This window comes from Anabrus simplex, chromosome 7 (assembly GCF_040414725.1).
Source record: "Anabrus simplex isolate iqAnaSimp1 chromosome 7, ASM4041472v1, whole genome shotgun sequence".
Classification (NCBI taxonomy): Eukaryota; Metazoa; Arthropoda; class Insecta; order Orthoptera; family Tettigoniidae; genus Anabrus; species Anabrus simplex.
Genome location: NC_090271.1, coordinates 155,125,795 through 155,147,830, shown reverse-complemented (window position 1 = coordinate 155,147,830; position 22,036 = coordinate 155,125,795). Strand labels below are relative to the sequence as shown.

General features: G+C 38.0%; 1 protein-coding gene across 1 annotated transcript in view; it reads left to right on the top strand.

Annotated features, from left to right (window-relative positions):
- LOC136876992 (tetraspanin-33) overlaps positions 1–22,036 on the top strand; it is a 105,444-nt gene that overhangs the window by 52,978 nt on the left and 30,430 nt on the right. The window contains exon 5 of the mRNA XM_067150773.2: positions 11,300–11,347. Within this exon, the coding sequence (XP_067006874.2) occupies positions 11,300–11,347 (48 nt within the window). The remainder of the gene's footprint in view (positions 1–11,299; positions 11,348–22,036) is intronic.

Sequence of the window (22,036 nt, the reverse complement as noted above, 5' to 3'; positions counted from 1 at the left end):
AATGATATGTTATAGGTCTTAAAACTAGTTTATAAAACACATTTCTACTTAAAACTAATATATACATAAGATGAATACAATATGTATAGGAACACTTCATGCACATGAAAGTTCGTGTCTTGCGTGTTATTCAATTCATCGGTTGACTTCTGTGTTCAAGTCTTATTTACATTGTTGTACACTTGGTTGCTGTTCCTGGAGTTTAAATGATATGATTTACTTGTAAAATTGTCACGTTGTATGAATGAAAGAATTTGTATTCATGTATATACATAGAATAAAACACTTTCAGATTTTTAAAAAAGGATGCCAGATGTGTGGATAAAATTAGGCTAAAATATGTTCAGCTCTGCTGTGTGTTGAATCTTGTTGCTTTATGTTAAAATCGAATCATGTTGTCCTGTGACGTCTATAAAATTTGAGTGACATTGGCTTCAAAGTAGTGGCTCCTTTCACATTTGTAGTTGTGCAGTGATGTTATATTATCTGTGGAAGATAAGATTGAGCTATGAGTGATTTTACTTTGGAGGAATATCTAAGGGTTGTGTGTGCTAATTTGAATATGTACTTACTGTTATTGGTGTGGCTTAGTTGTGTTTGATATACGAGCTTGTTGTGTACTACTTCGTGTTCTTCTTGGGCTCATACTAGCTGCTGTGAGGGGAAGGGAAGGAGGGTAGGGAGAGTTGCTGTTGTGGGGGTGGAGGTGGAGCTAGGTGTTCTGTTTATTGATTATCTTAAGGTAGGAGTTTTTTAGGGCGGGGATAACTGTATTGATGATGTTAGTTTTTTCTGTAGTTTCATTTATGTTGTAATTTGGATTGGTATACTGATCTAGAGTGATGTAAAATTCTTCTGTTATGTTGAGCAGGGGGCCTTTGGAGTTTACGCTCAGGATTTGTATGTCGTTCCCGATGTTTGTGAAACTGTGTTTATAGTCTTCGACATGTTGGCCTATTAGGAAAACGATTGTGTTTTACCGCATTTATGTGTTCATTATATCGGGTTAGGAAATTTCTACCTGTGCGTCCGACATAGCTTGTCTCACAGTTATTGCATTTGATACGGTATACCCCTGAGTGGTTGTATTTGTTGTTGCTGTTGATTGTCCTAACGTTGTGTATGATGTTGGTACTGTTGTGTGTAGTTTTAAATGCTATTCTTAAGTTATGTTTCTAAAAAACGTTAGTTATGGGGTATATGTGCACATTATTGAAGGTGAATAGTGCGTAATCTTTCTTGGATTTGTCTGCTTTTGTTAATTTGGTTTTGGGTTGGGATTTTATTTTGTGAATGATTTTGTTGACCATTTCTTTCTTGTATCTGTTACCATTACTACAGTGGTTACACTAAACAAAACACTAAACACAGTAAAGGAAGGAAATTAAGTGCATTTACACAGTATCAAAAACCACTACACACTCAGTGAAAGATGAGCTGAAACTACACGGATCTCCGCAAATAACAACGTTAGTAAATATCAGTAGGGCCAACTAGATGACAATAAACCAGGTAGGTGGAAAGGAGCTGGGAACCTACCGAGGGCATGGATATGGCTTAGGTTGCAGTTTCAGAAATAATCAAACCTGATCCTCAATTTTCAAAATATTATTTACAAATAGACTTTACAAATAAATTCCGAACAAATGCCGCCATGCGGAAGGTACCGACACATAACGATAGTAAAACACAACCTACATGTTCTGTTGAGACACACCAATTATTAATACACTTTCCTTGACAATAGCTTCCTATAAGTTCAAGGATTCAAACAAACTATACATCTGGTTACAAATCCAGTTGTACAATGCGATTTAGTAGGTAAGAAGAAACTTAATACGCTATTACAATTTACAGTGAAATTAAAAGTACTTTTCAAAAACTCTAGCGTACATCAAGTGACACGGAACTACCAGAGGCAAAACCCCAAGGTAAATATATTAAACTACAATTTAGATTTTTAGCGAAACAAGGAACGGGGAATGCCTCAAAAACAAACAGGCAAGGCCAGCTGAAAAGCTAGGGCATCATAAATAATTAAGTGGCGTATCTAGGTGAGGTTAGGGCAGACTCCTATACGAAAAAGCAAGCGAACATTACAGGAAATTTAAGCTGGAACGGAAATCAAGAGTGCTTACCCCAAAGTGGCCCATCCCGGTAGTGAGGCATCGCTGACGGCATCAAAATATCGGACGGTCAAAAGATCGAAGACTGACAGACAGACCATTGACAGACCAAGACCACGAAATGCTGCCTCGTTCTCTTTAAAATGTAAACCCTGGCCTTGGAGTAGCCAAACAGCCCGCCTATCGCCACCCAGATTCACCAATCACAACTCCTACTTCAGTCGCGATCCTAAAAATACTTTCTCGAATACATACGATCGCGAATCTACCATTTCCAGAACAGTCAGAATATACTTTCTAGAATACATAACCAACAAAAGGCAACACACCCTGTTCAAAAATTCATGTAACAACTTTCTGGAAACTTCCAGTAAATATAGAACTGAAATCTACTATTTATAATATCATATGTTAACAAAATACTACAGTGTACAGGTTAGGTCGGTACATGGAATACAAATAAAACATTATATCACCACACTTCAGATCATACAGTAAGTACTACGGAAGGTTTACAGATAAAGTCTTCAATAAACACTTTCCACTTCCAATACATTCTACACCTGTGACAGTATCCATTGTTTTTAGCTATGTCATGAATTAGTTGTAATTCTTTGTTTAAATCTTCTTTTGTTAACAGTATATTGAATGATCTGTGTATCGTGCTGTAGTATAAGCTGCTCTTTTGTGTGTATTGGGGTGAACAGAATCTATTTTGATTGTATTTGAGGTATGCGTGGGTTTTCTGAATATTTTGTAAGAAAGGTGGTCTTCATGCCTGGTTATTGTTATGTCCAAGTAGTTCAGATTGCGATTGTTTTCAGTTTCAGTGGTAAATTTTATATGGGGGTCTATTGTGTTGAGTTTATCTAATATATCGATTTCATTTGTGGATCTATTGTCGATGATGACGAAAATGTCATCAACAAATCTACACCAAAAAAATATATTGTCTATTTTATTAATTGATGTGTGCTCTAAACGGTCTATGTAAATTTCGGCGAGTATACCAGAGGTGGGAGATCCCATCGGTAACTCTTGTTGCTGATAAATAGTATCATGAAATTTAAATTTAAAGTAGTTGTTATTAATGACAAAATCAAGTAATTTAATAAACTCTTCTATTTCTAAAGTGCTTAGAGTGATGTGACTTTTTAGATTGGATGCAATGATTTCTATTGTTCGTTATGTGGGAATCTTGTGGTACATGTTTATTATGTCGAATGATGCGAGAATACTTATTTAGTGTATTCTGTTTGTTAGTGGCTAAGTTTTTTTTTTTTTCTGTCGTGGTCTGTTGAAAATCATCCCAGTAGCTGTGTGGTAGCACATTGGATACTTTTTAAGTGTGTTCGGTATAGTTCGTTGTTGAGATGTTGTTTTTTGCAGTATAAAGCCAGATTTTGTTTGTTCTTTTTGCGTATTACGAGTTTGTATGGTGTGCCTGTGTTTATTATTATATTTTCTCAAAAATTTAGGTGTTAGGTCATTTTTTAGACATTCCTTCAGAAATAATTAAAGAAACATGGACATTATGCTTTAATTGGATAGTCTCAATAGCAACTGACCATTACATATGAAGGTCATACTGAAATTAAATGAGTAATATATATATATATATATTTTTTTTTATCTGAACCAATCGATATAGTATAACCAACTGCATTATCACAATCTACAGACTATGAAATATTGTGCTGTCATTGGCTTTGATCATGTAGGTAAGGGTTGTTCTGCCCGAAGGCAGGTCCGAACCTCCGCAGAGGTGTTCCTGAGCCGGAGTTTACGTGCGGTAGGGTGGCCAGTTCCTTTCCGCTCCTCCATTCCCTTACCCCCACCAACAGCGCGTGGCAACCCATCCAACTCCTGACCACGCCCAATGTTGCTTAACTTCGGAGATCTCACGGGATCCGGTGTTTCAACATGGCTACGGCCGTTGGCATTCCTCCTAGAAGAACAAAAAAAATACATGCGGGCCTCTCTGCAGCCTTCAAAGGGGCGTCGCCAGCCACATAATTCACGGTTTCTTGGGGAGTCTCTCCGCTCATTTCTTTATACGTCGACTCTTTAAATCTCAAATGGCACTTTCGAGACTTTCATTCACACAACTTAATTCGCTCACTCATTTTGATGTGGCAATACATAATCCATTAGTCACTTTATCTCTTTAATAAGGCCCTGAATATCTCAACCCACCATATGGGTTCCTTTTTTTCTACCAGAAGTCCCGGCTTCAATACATTCTGTCATGATGGACAAACTACCGAGTCACACACATTTCTCAGCTGACTACATGGTTCTTTCTCTTCAGCTCTCACTCACATAACAAGGTATGATGAGAAAGAATGTATAAAAACATGTACAGCATATGAAGATGGCTCAAAAATGTGTGAAACATGTTTGATTAGAATATTATTCCATCTACAGATGGATATATATGTATTGAACAGGACGCAATAAATCCTTTCCTTTGTAAAATATTTTTTTATTGTGTTCCGGAAGGTCGTTGGTTCTCACCCAGTGGTCAATTTATGTTATGTGTCCAGAGTCATGGGTTTATTTTTGGCCTGTGGTGTTTTTGATGATTATGTTTGTTTATTTATTTAGGACTATGTATGTTATTTCGTAGGGTAATGGGTTAGATCTATTTTAGGATTCACTCAGACTTCTTTGTAGTTTGTGTAATGGTAAAGTGGAGATAGTTTGAGTGTGTTTATTTGTTTATTATTCTTTATATGCAAGATCATGATAGAGGCATTATATAACGGTTGTACCTAGTCTCCTCCTCAATATATTTAAACAATTCTCACCATGTTAGCTGCGAAATTTGTAATTATTCATGTGTATTCAACAAGAGGGCAGTTATTTAATAAATTTGGCTTTTATTGGCATTTTCCACTACCGAATCACCCACGCAACACTTGGCAATTGTTTCCTCTCAAAATATGTTCTTGTACTTCTGTTGCACTCTAGACTTTTCAAGCATGTGATTTAGTGTTTCTCAGGTTTTATTTTTGTGATTTCATCCTAGTTTTTAAGTGTGACATACTGTATTTTCAGACTAAGAGGTTCTCAACCTTGCTACTACCTCATATTGTATTAACTTCATCATGATGCACATGTTTTTATACATTCTTTCTCATTTTGTTTTTTAATATCATTCTTTTAACATTAATCATGAAGTTCTTAACATTTTCACTGAAGATGGCTCAAAAATGAGCCAAAACATGTTTGATTAGATTTACTCCAACTAAAGATGGATATATATGTATTGAATTGGACGATGCAATAAATCCTTTCCTTTGTATTGTAACAAAAAAATATAACATAGAACACAACCAATACACAAAGAAAAGTAATACACTGAATACATCTGGTTGCTGTGGAAAATAACCCGCTATTTGCAGATGCTAAGATACACCAGATACAAACTCATTTACTGCGATGATTGAAGATGGGGCTGAAATCACTACTACTACTACTACTACTACTACTACTACTACTACTACTACTACTACTACTACTACTACTACTACTACATTTCTAAAAGGGGTTGGTAATATACTTGAGCTGAGATAGATGGGTGGTTTATATTCCATAATGAAACAATTCTAAAATGTCGCTGTGTTAATGAATGGGACACTAAATCCTCACCTTGTGGGCGGACACAAAAACAACATTCATTACTCCCGAGGAAACAAAACCCAAAACATGCGGGCTCCTCTACAGCCTTCAAAAGGGTGTTGCCAGCCACATAATTCACCGCTTCTTGGGGAGTCTCTCCGCTCCTTTCTTAAACCGTCTCTTTCAGTCTCAAATGACACTTTCTAGACTTTCATTCACGTAATTTAATTTGCTCATCATTATGATGTGGCAATACATAATTCATCAGTCACCTTATCTCTTAATAAGGCCCTGAATATCTTGACCCACCACATGACTTTCATATTTTTCACCAGAAGTCTGGCTTCAATACCTTCTGTCATCATGGACTAACTCATTTCCCAGGTGACTACGTGGTTCTTTTTCATCAGCTCTCACACAATTAGTTGGCTCTGCCTCCTGTCCCAGCTTGCGACTGCTCCAGAGCCTTCTCCCCCTCGCCTTTTATAGCCGATTGGCTAGGCGCGTGTAAGGGGAAAACACTGGCGCAGCCGCGCTGGGGCAAGAGGCTATAGAGCCGTGGAACCCCTGAAGGGTGGTCCCACCGTAGCTATTTATTAAATTTGATACAGTAGATTGGCAACTCAATCTGTACATAAAAAGGAAACATAAAAATAATGCAATAAACAATAAACTCAATCGAGATCAAAACAGGTGTTAGACAGGGAGATGGTTTGTCCCCTATCCTGTTTAACTGTCTGCTGGAGAAGGTCATTCGGGAATGGACGAAAACACTAGCTGACAACTCTGGATTAAAAATCGGCTACAAAAAAGACAAGTTAACAGTTACTTGCTTAGCCTTCGCAGATGACCTCACACTCTTAGCTTCAAGTATGGAAGAAGCTACGTTCCAGCTATCCTCCCTAGAACGCATAGCAGCTAAAGCAGGGCTAAAGATCGCTGTCAATAAAACAGAATTTCTGACAAACATCAGAGAAGCACCCAACTTCATTTCTTTGGGGGACAAAATAATACACAAGGCCAACTCATTCAGATATCTTGGAGAGTGGATAACCCCAAATGTTAATGAGGATCTTGCAATGAAGAGTAGATGCACTAAATTAGAAAGAGCTTATCATCTTTGTAAGAACATATACAAGTCTAAATCCCTCTCCTTGAATCTTAAACTTAGACACTACAACACCGTAGTAAGACCATCTGTACTGTACGCCTCAGAATGCCTAAACATGACCCGGAAAGGACAACTCAGAAAACTAGAACTGAAAGAGCGAAAGATCCTCAGAAGGATTATGGGTCCCATTAAAGAAGGAGATGGCTACAGAATCAGGCACAACAAGGAACTGTACAGTAAAATAGAGAGCATTACAACAGCTATGAGGAAGAGAAGACTAATCTTCTATGGTCATGTAGTCAGGATGGACAGCCAGAGGCTCACTTCAAGAATCTTCAATACTGTATCTAGAGGGAAAGCAACAAATGCCAAATGGACGAAGTTAGTACGGAAAGACCTACAATACCTAAACATTGATCACATTGACATTTACAACCGAGATAAATTCAGAAAGTTAGTCAAGACATCTGACTCTCTCCAGTCACTAACAACTAAATCACTGCGTCCAGGAGTAGGAGTGAAATGGACTTAAGAAAGAAAAGACATCCATAGCGCTAGAATGAAAGAATACTGGGCTAAGAGGAAGAAAAGAGCTCACAAGAGTTAAGAACCACGTGGTCCATCGTAGGCCTAAACGAAGAAGAAGAAGAAACTCAAGAAACAACAAATACATAGCACTTCGCCTACGGGACTCTGCGCTGTCCTGCCAGCTTCCTGGCACTGCGCCTTCTGGGCTGTCATCCTCGGATGGGTCTGCGTCGACGCCTGGGCGGTGATTGGAGTGGATTCGCCCGGTCGCTGCTAGTCGGTGATGGAATCGGGCTCCTCCGGACTCGGGGGAATAAGGCCGGAGGAGGGGAGACTGTTGCCTTGTCTGCTGTTGAGGTGCTGCTGCCGCTGTGGCAGCTGCTGTCCCTCGACTTCTTCCGCCACGGCCCCTCCCCCTGGTTGCTGGGGCGCGGCTGACCGGTAGCCTCGGAAGAGGCTGGAATTGGAAGCCTTGTGGTAGTAGGGCCACTTCGTCTCCGGTGGCTTGATCGAGTTGAATGGCTGCCTGCCATCCTCTTGAGAGGGCGATATACAGCATATTGGCTCTGTTGAACGCATATTTGCGTTGTGCGTGATCCAGGACGTCCCAGGCTGAGAGGAGCCATAATGTCGTGGTTGCGTCGTGGTGGTCGCGCCCTGCTGGCATCCCTGGTAGAAGAGCTTCCAGAGCCATTGCGATTTGGTATACCCTGTAGTCCGGCGGGACTTCCAATCCCTTTGAGTAGTTGTGGGGACGTAAGCTGCAAAAATTGAGATCGCCAGCTTCCGACGTCCCTCCGCCATCGTCGGATTCCCATCCTTCGGCTAAAAAATGTTGCATCAATACATTCATATTCACTGCTAATTGGTTGATGATGGCTGAGAGCTGTTCTAGTGTCTGCGGGGCTGGTGGTTGTTGTGGTTGCGGAGGTTGCTCCGGCTGCTGAGGTGGCAGTTGCTGTGGTGGTGGTTGCTGTCCTTCGGCCATTGGCGCGTGGCGCGTTCCATCTGATGAGAAGTGGAGTGACTACTAGTTGTGACGGCGTAGTTGTTGTGGAGGCTGATAGCGTTCTGTCCTTGGAGATCTGTCGCTTTTTGATAACTTTGTAGGATAATGTCGTCTGTCGAGATGGACCGGCGGACATCCTCCGATGATCCGTGCTGGGTTGGTGCGTGGGTGTGCCCGACGATCCGCACCTGACTCTTCTTAGTTGGCTCTGCCTCCTGTCCCAGCTTGCCTACTACGTGATAATCCAAATATGTCTTTACAACTAATTCTTGACAAATGCGGAATCAAATATTACTACATTGACAGACACAAATGTGTGGTCACCTCTAAAATCCAAAGAAACAAGGGCCTAACTATTATTCAATGGAGGAAATTGGTTTGGATCTCTGAAGATTCACCACAGCAATACTTCCATCCAGGGTGACTAATATCTCTCTGGGAAATCCATTGGTCGGTTTACTCCTTCGTCTCCAGGTAGACCGCTATGATAATCAGGTGCGAACTGGAACTCCTAGGATGAACCTCCATAATCCTTGACACTGAAATCTCCTTCGGTAACTCCGACACAACACTGACAATTAAGCCCGTTACGCATGTCTGCTTCAAACACGCACTTTACGGCCCGATTTTTGATCCGATATCCCAGGATCAGAAATACTAATACAGGGTTGTTAATTAAACACCCACATTTAGTTTAGTAGCGGCATGTCTTGGTGTCAGCCTCGGTATCTCTACTCACTATATTAATTATTATGCTGGTTCCAGTTGTCCCCTCTTTGTCTCAGGTAACGAAGGTACTAATAATAATATCAGTTCAAGTTCGTGCTCTAAATGAAAATCAGAATAAACCAAACGCACACTCCATTATTGCACCAGTATTAATTCTACTCATACATCACTTGAATTAAATCATTTCAACTATTCTCTACGTTAAAAGTTGTTCACATACGAAGGAAACTGTAACTTGTGACTGACATGTCTGTCCCTTGCGAGATGGTATGGAAGAATGAATCCCGGTTAACGCATCCCGCTTCTTATATCAACTAGAAAGATCCCCCCTTCTCAAAATTTGCATACGCTTTATTCACGGGGTGTTAGAGGTCCAATAGTGTGATAATCAAGTGGCCAGTGATCTTATAAGATGGTTAAGACTCTCGTGGACAAAATTTGTTCGCACAATCCAGAGTAATAAATAAATATCTGTCCTCATTTTCAACTAAGTCATGGGACTTCTTTGCTGTCAAGTGGTTCTCGAGAGAATAAACACATGGCATCTGTAACTTTCCACTCTTATATAACCACTTATTCCTTCATTTGTAGGAAACTATCGTCATAAAGGACGTAACAAACCCTAATAAAATTCACTGATGACGAACAACTCTTTTGGATCTCTGTACAGTGCAATATTATTGAAATAATTAATTTCCTTGATATTAAAAGCGAAGTTAGCCTTGCTGTTTTAAAAGTGGGTTAGAGATTAAGATTGCAAAAAAGCTTCACGCTTGGCATTCCACGCTTCAAGTTCTCGCATACTTGCTTCCAGACAATAAAATGCGCGTTCTTTTGACTGCTTCATGTCCCTGTCGGGTACAGTATTGCAGAAACATCATTATATCTGACACAGTCTTCTAAATATGGACTAATATTATGAAGAGAGAAAATTTGCATGTGGTAGTAGTTTTCTCAGAAACCACTCAACCAATTTTAGTAATTCTTTTTCCACAGGAAATCTTATTTCTTGAGGATGGTATCTTATCAGAGCAGATAGTTTAAAAGGAAGTAGAGCTACTCGGAAAAATTGTCTCTCCATCACAGTGAATATTCTGCCTGAACTGCTAGTCCTATCAAGAATAAAGTCCATCAGGTCTACTTAGAATTTAAATGTCTACAAAAATTTTCATATGCATTTTCTTCCTAAGTGGCAGTTTTTGAGTAAAAATGCCTGTGTTTTGCCATATTGTGTAGAAACTAAAATAATGGGTAAACGGTTTGTCTTATCGTAAAAAGAGCATGCATGCATTATTTAGAATTAGGTTTCCCATGAAAATATCTGTATTCATTTCCTTTGTAACAAACGATTTGCCTGAAAATTGTGCTTTTATATGTTCATAGTCATCAGTCACAACTGATACACATTAGGGCTGTTGCACTGGTGGCAGATAATGTCAGTTTGCCTAGTCTTTTCTTAAATGATTTCAAATAAGTTGGAAATTCGTCGAAGTTCGCCCTTGATACACGTTTAGCAATCCATAATTCCTTCACCTATAAATGAATACTTTCCGCAATTTGTCCTCTTGAAGTCCAGTTTAATCTTCATATTATGATCTGGCCTAATTTTAAAAACTCCATTCAAGGTTGTTCATATACTGATGTCATTCAATGCCATCTCCTCTGGCAACTTGAAACATATTGCTTAGTCGAGCTGCTCGTCTCCTTACTCCCAAGTCTTCCCAGCCCAAAGTTTGCAACATTTTTGTAACACTACTCTTTTGTTGCAAATCATCCAGAAAAATTGTGCTTCTTTCCTTTGCATATTTTCCATTTCTTGAATCAGGTTAGTGAAGCATTTTGTGTATGCAGCTTGGGCTGCTCACGCATCCAGCGGAGAATCAATAAAGTAGTGGGTAAAATGACTCTACCATTATTGTAAAATCCTCTGAGATCTTCTGCAAATGAACTATATGGAATGTAATAGTGTTGAATAAATATCAATAATATGTTACGTATGCTAAGGAGATTAAGCGAGTTTGATATCTCCTATCTAGAATAGAATGTAGATAATTTTTATTTTACTTCAAAGAAGTGAAATCATACCTGGGCATTCTGTAATATGTTACTTTGTTTTCAAGAGAAAATAGTTTATAAGTTATGCTCAAATAGACATATACTTTTTGTTTGCAGAGTGGCTTGGTGAACATCATGTGTGGCTATGGAGTTCAAGAACTGTCGGTAAGGTATTTTTGTTGCATGCTTTTATGTGATTTGATTCAGTATTTTTAGTTCCTACTTCTTGGGGTATAGAGTAAATTATAGGTGGAGTCTGAAAGTGTTTGATTAATGTCCACCAGAATGTTGTATTCTAATACCTTTCCTATTTCACTTTCTATTGCAAAAGAAGTTTCAGTACTAGTATATCAAATCAAAATTTAGTAAGTTTGAGATGGAACAGGTGTAGTGAGGACTGAAGAGAAGAATATCTTCCTCTTGTAAAAAAAAAAATAAAAATAAGTACAGTATATCAAAGTTTTATATCAAATTAAAATTCAGTAAATCTGAGATGGGTTGGTTGGCTCTGTGGTAAGAGTAAGTGATGAGCAGTTGCCCAGATCAGTGTGGAGCGCTGAAGAGATAATTTTTTTTTTCTTATTGTTCGTTCAGTTGCTATTGATTTTAAGAGATGGCTGAATCCTTGAATCGTATCTTGCAGAAGTTCCTAAATGTCCCAGGTGCCAATGACACTGATCTCTGTTGCCCCACCCTCAGTTGAGATCGTACCCACTATCTAAGAAATAGGATGACGATGACTAACTAATGTCATTGAAGAGAGGGCAAGGTAGACCCAGAACTAGGTGAACAGATATGCATGGCAGAAGTCTGGATGCAATGAGAATCCTAGTTGATGGAATTGACAAGGAAAATAAGTTATTGGAGGAGGGGGTCTCACTGTAAATTGGAGATAGAGTAAGCTTAGTAAAAATAAGCAATGAGTGATTGGTACTGACTGTATGAAATGTTGTTTAAAGAAGTGATGGTGACATTTAAAAACAACATTGTAAGAATTGTGTTATATTTTGTTATTTCTGTGGCTTGGTTCTAAAAGGGCCAGTGTCATTTTTTATCGAAGTTGAGATATTAACTGATACAAACGCATTTTATCCTGGCTTGCAATATCTTAAAAGGACCAATGTCTCTGTTAAGTACTAAACGAACAGTTAACGTTTAATTAAATAAACCCTTGCCAGTAATGTTAGATTACCAATAAAGATTAGAGACATGGCAATTTTTAAAGAATATGATAGAAAAAATTAGTGTTTAATAAGGTGACTTCCACAAAGAAAGTATATATTTAAAGTTAGTTGTTGAAAAAAAAATAATTGGAAAACTATAAGCAAAACTTCAAATGCTCATAGCTCAAAAACAGGTTTTTTTCTTTTACTTTGGCCCTTTTAGAACCAAGCCACTGATATATTACTTTATGGAGGAAATACATACCATGACAATTTCTTCTGTGATATAGTTCCCTAGCATATATCAGTACTGTCCATTCTGCTTTATTTTAAAAATGGAGGTCTTTTTATGAGTTTTTTAATTTCTTGTTCTACAACCCTGTTCACAGTGTCTGAAAAATAAAGTGTACCGTATATATAGTAATTACCTGTTGCTTTATGTGAGAAGTTCTTTTTTTTTTCATTTAAAATTCATTGGCTATCAGCTTGCATAACCTATTGGTCTGTTTTACATGTAAACAGTCCTATTGGAAAATGCTGTATAAATAAGAGAGCAAATTATTCTTGTATTAAGTTGCAATGTTCAAAATACGTTATAAAATACAGTAAAAATTGCTGTAGAAAGTTCTTCTTCTTCTTCTGCTGCTGCTGCTGCTGCTGCTACTACTACTACTACTACTACTACTCATTCGTGTGTACATTACAGGTTTCCCCAATTACACTGTTCACTACTTTTTTGATATTATCAGCAAGTAATACAGTAAATCATTGGTTTGAACTATTAACATGACTTAATTACAAAAGAAAGGTATAGGAAATAATATTGGATATGTTCAGTTATATCAAGATTAATTTTTTCTTACAAAGACTGTAGCACTCTATCAAAGAATGTAGCAAACTGGTTTTCTGACATGCTAAAGAGATCTATATCAAGATAATTCTGTATAAAGGAGAATTCTTGTTCGAGTTTTGAGTTAGATCTACTGAAAATTACATTTGGAATATGTATGTCAGTTCTTTCTCTGATTTTACTATTGTCAATTTTGATATTTATTACTTAATAAAGGAGCCTCCATGGCTCAGGTGGCAGTGCACCGGCCTCTCACCGCTGGGTTCCGTGGTTCATATCCCGGTCACTCCATGTGAGATACGTACTGGACAAAGCGAAGGCGGGACAGGTTTTTCTCCGGGTACTCTGGTTTTCCCTGTCATGTTTCATTCCAGCAACACTCTCCACTATTATTTCATTCTATCTGTCATTCATTAAACATTGCCCCAGAGGAGTGCGAAAGGCTTCGGCAGCCGGCACAATTCCCGTCCTCGCCGCTAAATGGGGCTTCATTCATTCCATTCCTGACCCGGTCGTATGACTGGAAACAGGCTGTGGATTTTCATTACTTTATAAAGGAAATACATACCTTGACAATTTCTTCTGTGAGATAGTTCCCTCGCGTCAACAACTATGAGTAATAGGGCGTACGATTTGTAGTAGGGATAATAACCAAACCTCTTGTAATAAACTTATCTGAGACATTGTCTTTGGACTTTCTCAATTAGATTGGCATATTTCACTTTGTACAGGTTCCAAATAATTGAGGCATATTATACAATATACAGTATTATCAAGGTCCTATAAGAGAAACTTAAGGAATTCCTTATAATAAATCCCATACATTTGTGAGCTTTGCGGACAATATTTTCTACATGAGTTTTAAAATTTAGGTCGCAGGTAAATGTAATATCTAAATTATATACTTCACTAACTATGGATATTGGCTTATCCTTGATTTTGTATTGATATTCGATGCTAGGTTTTCGTCGAATGAAACTCATTGTTTTACATTTATTAACCTTTCAAGCCGGTTCGACGTGTACATGTACGGACCTACAAAACGTAAGCCAGGAACTGTTTGACGTGTACCTGTTCGGACTAGGCTAGCGATGTTTTAGATATACATACGCATGTAATCTGTTGGTTGTCAACGTGAACTTTTAGCACGGCTCGCAGCACAGGGTATCATTCTATGCAGGGGAGTATCTTCTACCGTAATGCGGCATTGTGTTGGCATAAAAAGAATTTGTTTCATCAACGTCAATCATTGGCGTCCTCGCATGGTCTGTATTGATCTAATTAAGCTCTCAAATGCAGATTTTTTTTTTTTTTTTTTTTGCTAATTGCTTTACGTCGCACCGACACAGATAGGTCTTATGGCGACGATGGGAGAGGAAAGGGTTGGGAGTGGGAAGGAAGCGGCCGTGGACTTAATTAAGGTACAGCCCCAGCATTTGCCTGGTGTGAAAATGGGAAACCACGGAAAACCATCTTCAAGGCTCCCGACAGTGGCGTTTGAACCTATTATCTCCCGAATACTGGATACTGTTCAACAACAATAAAGGTGTTTTAATTTAATCCACCTATTCAATAAGTGGTCAATAAAGGGAATAGGTGGATTAAATTAAAACACCTTTATTGTTGTTGAACTGTAAATTTTCAATACGGACCAAAAATGAGATTTATAACATGTAATACTGGATACTGGCCGCACTTAAGCGACTGCAGCTATCGAGCTCGGTCAAATGCATATTAGGTGAAAGTAGTGATGCGAATAATCCGAGTGATAATGAAAGTGTTAATGATGATCATTATGCCCAGCAAGAAATTATGTGTGATGTAAATAATGTTAGTAATATAAGTGAATGCTCGCCTGAGTGGTCATGGACACCTGTTGATTCTAATTTTTTTCTAACAAGAAGGTAATTAGGCATTTTGTTACTTTGCATGCTGCCTTTTTGTGTGTAGATACAACATCTGCATGATATGAATTGTATAACCACTTATTTTAAACAAAATCAGATAAGTCTTTTAGAAGCTATAGCAACGTTTGTGACAGCATGCAAAAATATGATATTTTTCTCAAATTTATTACCGCTGTAAGGTAAAACTTGGCCAACTTTTAATACCGGCTTGATTAGTTAAAATTATAAAATCCTTTTATTAACAACCACCTACTCAATACAATACAATACACTCATTGAATTATGAACTAATCATGAGGTGTCTTAAATAATGGAACATGTTTCGTTCGGCATAGCCAACATCATCAGCCGTTATTATACAAAGACTAGGTCAGGGCCCTGAGTTTAAATGATCAAAATTGTTAAAAGAATAACAATGTCATAATAAAAAAGTAATGTGATAACATTAGACTTAATTTGTAACGATATGTACAGATCAGCAGCGAGAAATTTGTGGTGAAATACATTGAATGATGGCAGTCTGTGAAGTTAAAAACAATCATGGGGTTGTTAAAGTAAAAAATAGATATTGTGGACATTAAAAATATACGTCAATGCGTGAAGCATGGATTAATTATTGATGATAGAGTTCTTTCAATTGTGCAAAAACAAAAGTTGAAATAGAGTTCATTGAATAGTACGAGTCAAATTTGAACCAGTCAAAAGGCGCATGACGACGTAACTAAGGTTGATATGTCGTAGTTGTTAATAAAAGGATTTTATAATTTTAATATATTATCCTCAATACGGTTCTATTATGAGATTAATTACATGTAATTGAGGGGTTAATATTAAAAGGTAGGTTATTTTATCTTTGGTTCTCTTACTTACTTCGTTCAAATCTATTTGATGTTTGATGCAGTCATAATTACTTCTAATTGATTTAGAAAAGTACTCTTTCAGGGAGGTTGTTCAAAAACAATAAAAGTAATAGTGGTCCCAAATTCAATCCTTGTGGAACTCCTGAATGAGCGGTGAACTTACTAGATAGGTGCATTTTATACTTTAGGACTTGAGTTCTGTTCTTGGTATAAGACATCAGTAGATTGAGTAGTGATTTAAACAAATTATACATTGATAAGTTCATTATTAAAATATCATGATCCACTTTATCAAATGGCTTTTGAAAATCTGTATGTAAAACATCTACTTGCCCTTTCTTGTCAAGTTCGGTGGATATAAATTACATAAAATCAATCAGGTTGGTTATCGTAGACCTATTTGGCATAAAGCCATGCTGATCTGAGGAGATAACAGACCTGGCGTGCTGAAAAATATGACAGTATATTATGCTCTAAAATATTTTTGCCTGTGATGACAAAACTACACTTGGGCTATAGTTGTTGTTAATTTGAGTTGCATTTCTGCCTTTTAATGTTGGAATTACTTTTGTATGTCCCTATTTGACAGGAAATTCACTGGTCCTACAGTAGGTATGAGATATATTATCGTTAACAGTTTTCATAGATACTCTAATTGTAACCACCGGATTACACAGCATCAAAAAATTAAAATATAATAAATACTATTAAGAAAAGTGATGACTTTGAGATAGATCAAATTGAATCGAACCCTCACAGACTATAAGTACTGGAAAACAACATTAGAATATAACTACCTGGTTAGCCAACATGAAAACTAACGGAACGGCGATGGGAAGCGGTTGGGACCCTACCCGTGCCGTGAGATGGTATTGTGTTGCTGGAAAATGAAATTAACGGTGGTTCTAATTAAATACTACACTTACTGAAATGATAACTGGAAAATAACTTTACAGATGGGGCCATTAATGCCGCAATTTTAGGTTAACACAGCAAATTTAGAGAAATTAATAATACCAAGAGTACAAGTTTCACGGCGATAATTTTAAAATAATATACAGAAATAATTTTAACCAAATACGTTTATAAAAAGGACACACGTAAACAAGCTGCACCTACGTATTAAGACATAAAGAAGGAAAAGAAAGGGTGTTAATTATTAAAATCTTAACTCCGAGCCCGATCAGGTAGCTGCCTTTTCTAAAACTCTTCAGAATAAGGAGCTTATCCTGAATGGGAGTACGCTAAGATGAAACAGCGCTACTAGAGGCAAACCCAAGGGAAATTTAAAATTTACATATTTTACACAATTAACCCCTCAGCGCCGACCTCTATATGTGGTATAGACCCTCTTTTCTTCCGTAACCGCCGACCTCTATACGTGGTATAGACCCATACATGGTTTCACATTTACAGCTATAGCACGAAGAGTTTTGGAGTTATTGATATGAAAGTTGTTTTGCTTCCAAGAAGACATTTTCGGGTTTATCAGTGTTGTAAATAAGAATTGAAAATCGTTATAATGTAGTTGTTTTTACGAGGTTAAGCATCTGTCAGGTAAGTCTGAGCACCATTCTCTGCTTTTTTTAAAAAGTCTGTTTGCTTTACTCTTTCCCACAGAATAAAATAAAGAAATGATGATCTGAGAAGTTTGTCTTTTCGCGTGATATTCCTTGCTCTATTGGTACATTGAGAGTGCGGTTTATTTATTATATTGTCTTTATTTCTCGGCTTGTAATATTTTTGTAACTCTCCAGGAGCGCTCTGTGTAGGCATGAGTTAGTGCTGCTTTCTGTCTTATGATACGAGAACCAGTTGTTCATGGTATATATCTCGCTTGAAAGACGATGTCTCGACCTTTCATCTGAAATATGTATCGAGTTGATTTGTTTCGTCATAAATGTTATTCCCCTCATTCAGTTTCGTCCTGCTGCTTTCGGTCTCGCTGCTGCTTCATCAGTCCATGTCAAGCACCGCGCTCAGCCGTCGTTTGATTGACAGTAACGTGCTTGAAATATTGTATAATTCAGATGAAAGTTTAGTCGGAAGTAGTAGTGACAGTATGAGCAGCACTGATATTGAAATAGATGCTGTGACAGTGGTAAATTATGACAGTGACGATAAGGAGGAAACAGTACTTGGAAATTTCGTGTAAGAGACTATAGATAATTGTACAGGTCAAAGGGAAGTTTTCAGCAGTGAATTATGATACCTAAATTCTCTAATAATATTCACACAGGTCACAGAGATAAATATTGAGCAATTACCTTATCGGGTTCAGCTGGTGAAAGGTTTGTTTACAAAATACGCTTGCTCGAGCGGGGAAAGAAATATTCAAGGCCGGCGCGCATCAGATAATACAGTTCCAAGGTTGCAGGAAAGACATTTTATCAGGAAATTAGCACCAAAGTGTGAGAAATCCAAACCTCAGAGACGTGGTATCGTGTGTTCAAAACATGATGAAAAGAAGACGTCGGTGTACTGCTGCCAGGAGAGTGACATGGGTCTCTGTCTCGAAGAGTGCTTTGAACACGATAACACGGAACTAAATTACTAACGAAATGTGAAACAATTATGTAATTATCTGCATGTACTTAGTTCTGTCATAAGGAATTCCAAATTTTGTGAATATCGGGCTACTCTTATACTTGTAGTAACACTTTAAGTGAATCAATGTATTTCCGTCCCGCGTACTTGAAATCTCATCCGGCCGCGGGGTAGGAAGCTCTTTAAATGGCTGCGACGCTGAGAGGTTAAAACAAAAGAAAAGGGGAATGAAATTTTACATAATTACTACACAGTTTATAAAGTCAGGGTAATGCCTCTAAAACAAAATGACTAGCTGCGAAGACTAAGTTATTTGAAATTAAAATTGGCAAATGGAAGAAATCCCGGGCAAACTCCAGGGGGACAAAGAAAATTTAAATTAAGAAATTACATTTGAAGGTTAAAACCCAAAATATGAACTAAATGGTGCTCACCTTGGAGGGCCGGAGGACCCATCAGATGGAGGAGACTACTTCTCCCTTCGCTGGTCCAACAACAAAGACGGCGGGATCAAGCTTGGCTCTGGCCAAGTGGCCAACAGCTGGAAGTGGTGAAATCAAGAAATAACCAATTAGCGCACCCGCAGATCTTACATTCGCCAATAGGAAGGGGTTTTATTTTGGCCAATGAGGGCCCAGAGAATTTGGTGAGAAAATACCATTCATAACTCCCTGAAATTTCCTTTCTGATGCAACCGGAAACTACCAGAAGCATCTTACCAAAACCGACAAGTGCGACTACACCGTGCTCCAAAAGTTATAAAGAAAATACCTTTACAGAATAAATGATCCACATATAATGAAATTGCTGAAAACAAACAACCCAAAAATCATCAGAATCTTTCACTTAAAACTCAAACATATTTTACAATACAAAATAATCTTACAAAGTTCGTAGTTTTCGTTTATTCTTTTAAATATCACACACAGTCAATCTTGAGGGTAGAACCAATTTACACATTTTACACACACAGTCAGTCTTGAGGGAAAAACCAATTAACACCTTTCACAACTATTACACTAATTTAGCATAAGAAATTTCATCTTTTATTTTATCTGTATTGAACCAAGATCACAAATACTTATAAATTTTTTAGAGTTTCCACCTATTCAATACAAAACAATGTTGCCAGAATGTGTTACAACATAGTAAATTTATTTAGCAGTACTAGTTTCGGCGTTTCTTTAGGGCCATCATCAGCTGCAAGAGTGTCATGAAATACTGGCAATTAATATAAAATATACAACAACATTTTTGTACAACTAACTCCTATAGACCTAATATTAAGATATATATTTAGATAAATTACAAAGTTATTGTCTCTTATTCCTACAAGTTCACAAACTTGTGGGTCAAATGTCACAATTAAAAACAACCTGAAGAAAAATACTCTATAACACATGCTTTAATAATGCATGGGTAGCAATTCGTCAGGCCCTGCTGATTTCTTTACCATAAGTTTTTTGATGGCTACTGCAACCATATCTTCTGTAATTTTAGTAATGTCCAAGCAATTTAGCAAATAATTACATTCAGAAGCATTAGTATTAATGTGAATGCTGTAGTTTGGAATAATGTTTGAGTATACTGATTAAAAAATAGTCAGTCAGCAAGCAATTGGCTATATCCTGTGATTTACAGTACCTTTGACCATTATATAGCATTTTTGTAACAGCAGTTTTGCTTTTCACCCCCTGCAGGTGGGGTCGCACATGTAGAATTCAACCGCGGTATCCCCTGCCTGTCGTAAGAGGTGACTAAAAGGGGCCCCAGGGGCTCTGGACATGGGAGCATGGGTTGGCATCCACGGGGCCCTTAGCTGAGTCCTGGCATTGCTTCCACTTACTTGAGCCAGACTCCTCACTTTCATCTATCCTCTCCGACCTCCCTTGGTCAACTCTTGTTCTTTTCCGACCCCACCGGTATTAGAGCGTTCGAGGCCTAGGGAGTCTTTCATTTTCACGCCCTTTGTGGCCCTTGCCTTTCTTTGTCCGTTACTTCAGTTTTCTTATTTTTCCTCGTTGTCTACCCCTGGTGGGTGGGAAACGCAGACGAAGAGTACAACCACGATATCCTCTACCTGTCGTAAGGGGCGACCAAGGGATGATCAAATTAGAACCGTGAAACTACTTGTGATTAGTACCACCACGCGGGGAACACCATGGGTCGCTTTTACTTGCCCATAGTACCACTATGCTGGGTACCAAATAGGTTTGTGATTAGTAGCAAACGAGGGCTCGACGGCTTTTACAGTACCTGTGATTAGTAGCACTATATGAGCGACACCATGGGATTAAGGAACCCATGGTTCTGGCTTGCCTGTGATTAGTACCCACTATATGAGGAACACCACAGGATAGTACGAGTCCCTGTGGTTAGTACATTTAGGTGATGAACACCATAGGTTTGCGTTGCCTGTCAATGGCGCCGCAATGTGCGAAACACAGTAGGTCTGTAATACACGTGCAAATTTCATTACCTGTGAGTAGTACCATAATCTGTGGAATACCGCGAGTCTATGCTACTCTTGATTAGTACCGCAACATGGCAAATACCATGGTTCTACGTTTCTAGTGATAAATACCATTATGAGGGGCCGATGACCTGGATTTTGGAATCGTTTTGACAACAACCATATTATGATCAATTCAGCATTGTGCTATAGAAGCAGTCCCTTGGTCCGTACTACTGTTGTTTTGTGCCAGCTTCTGTGCATGTGAGGCACTGTGGGTCGGATTCACTGATCGTTTTAAATTCATATCAATCCATCCATTCATTCCTCGCCCTCACGCTTTGAATTCTTGTCAGTGGAGGATTTGGACTTTTAATTTGTCATCTCATTTCGTACCATTAGGGGCTGATGACCTCCATGTTAGGCCCCTTTAAACCACAAACATCAATCAATCATCACTTTTGTTTTCTTTTCTACTCTTTATAAAATTCCAGAAAATTGTGTTATCCTTTACTGTATTGACCTCTGTGAAAACTACATAACCTTCGTACACTACTTTCATGTCGAACTTAATTTTAGATCTAAGATGGGTATTTCTTTTAGACAGTATTTAGCCAATTCTTTCTTCTTTCTGTATTTTTCTTTTAGTTTCAAATTTGATCTTTTATGGTCTTAGTTAACCAGACAGGGTACGAACGTTTGAAATGCTTTGATTTGGGAACACACTGATCATTGTGATCAACTACTGAGTACAATATGTGATAAAATGTATCAACAGCTTCGTTTACATTCTCAGATTTGTTGAGATTACCCCACTCACATGTCTGTAATACATTATATAGTTGTAAGAAGTCTGCCCTGTGGAAATTGTGTGAATAGTGTGAATTATCACGTGATCTTATCATACTTTCATACTTGAACACAATATTCAGTGAAGGATAATGTTCGTCTTTGTTAATTAATGGATCGGTTTCTTCCTGAACTATTAAGCTATTAATATTACTAATTACGAGAACAAGCATTTTCCTGTTCATGTTCTTAATATTGTTCCAGAGCCTAGCATTCAACAGGTGTA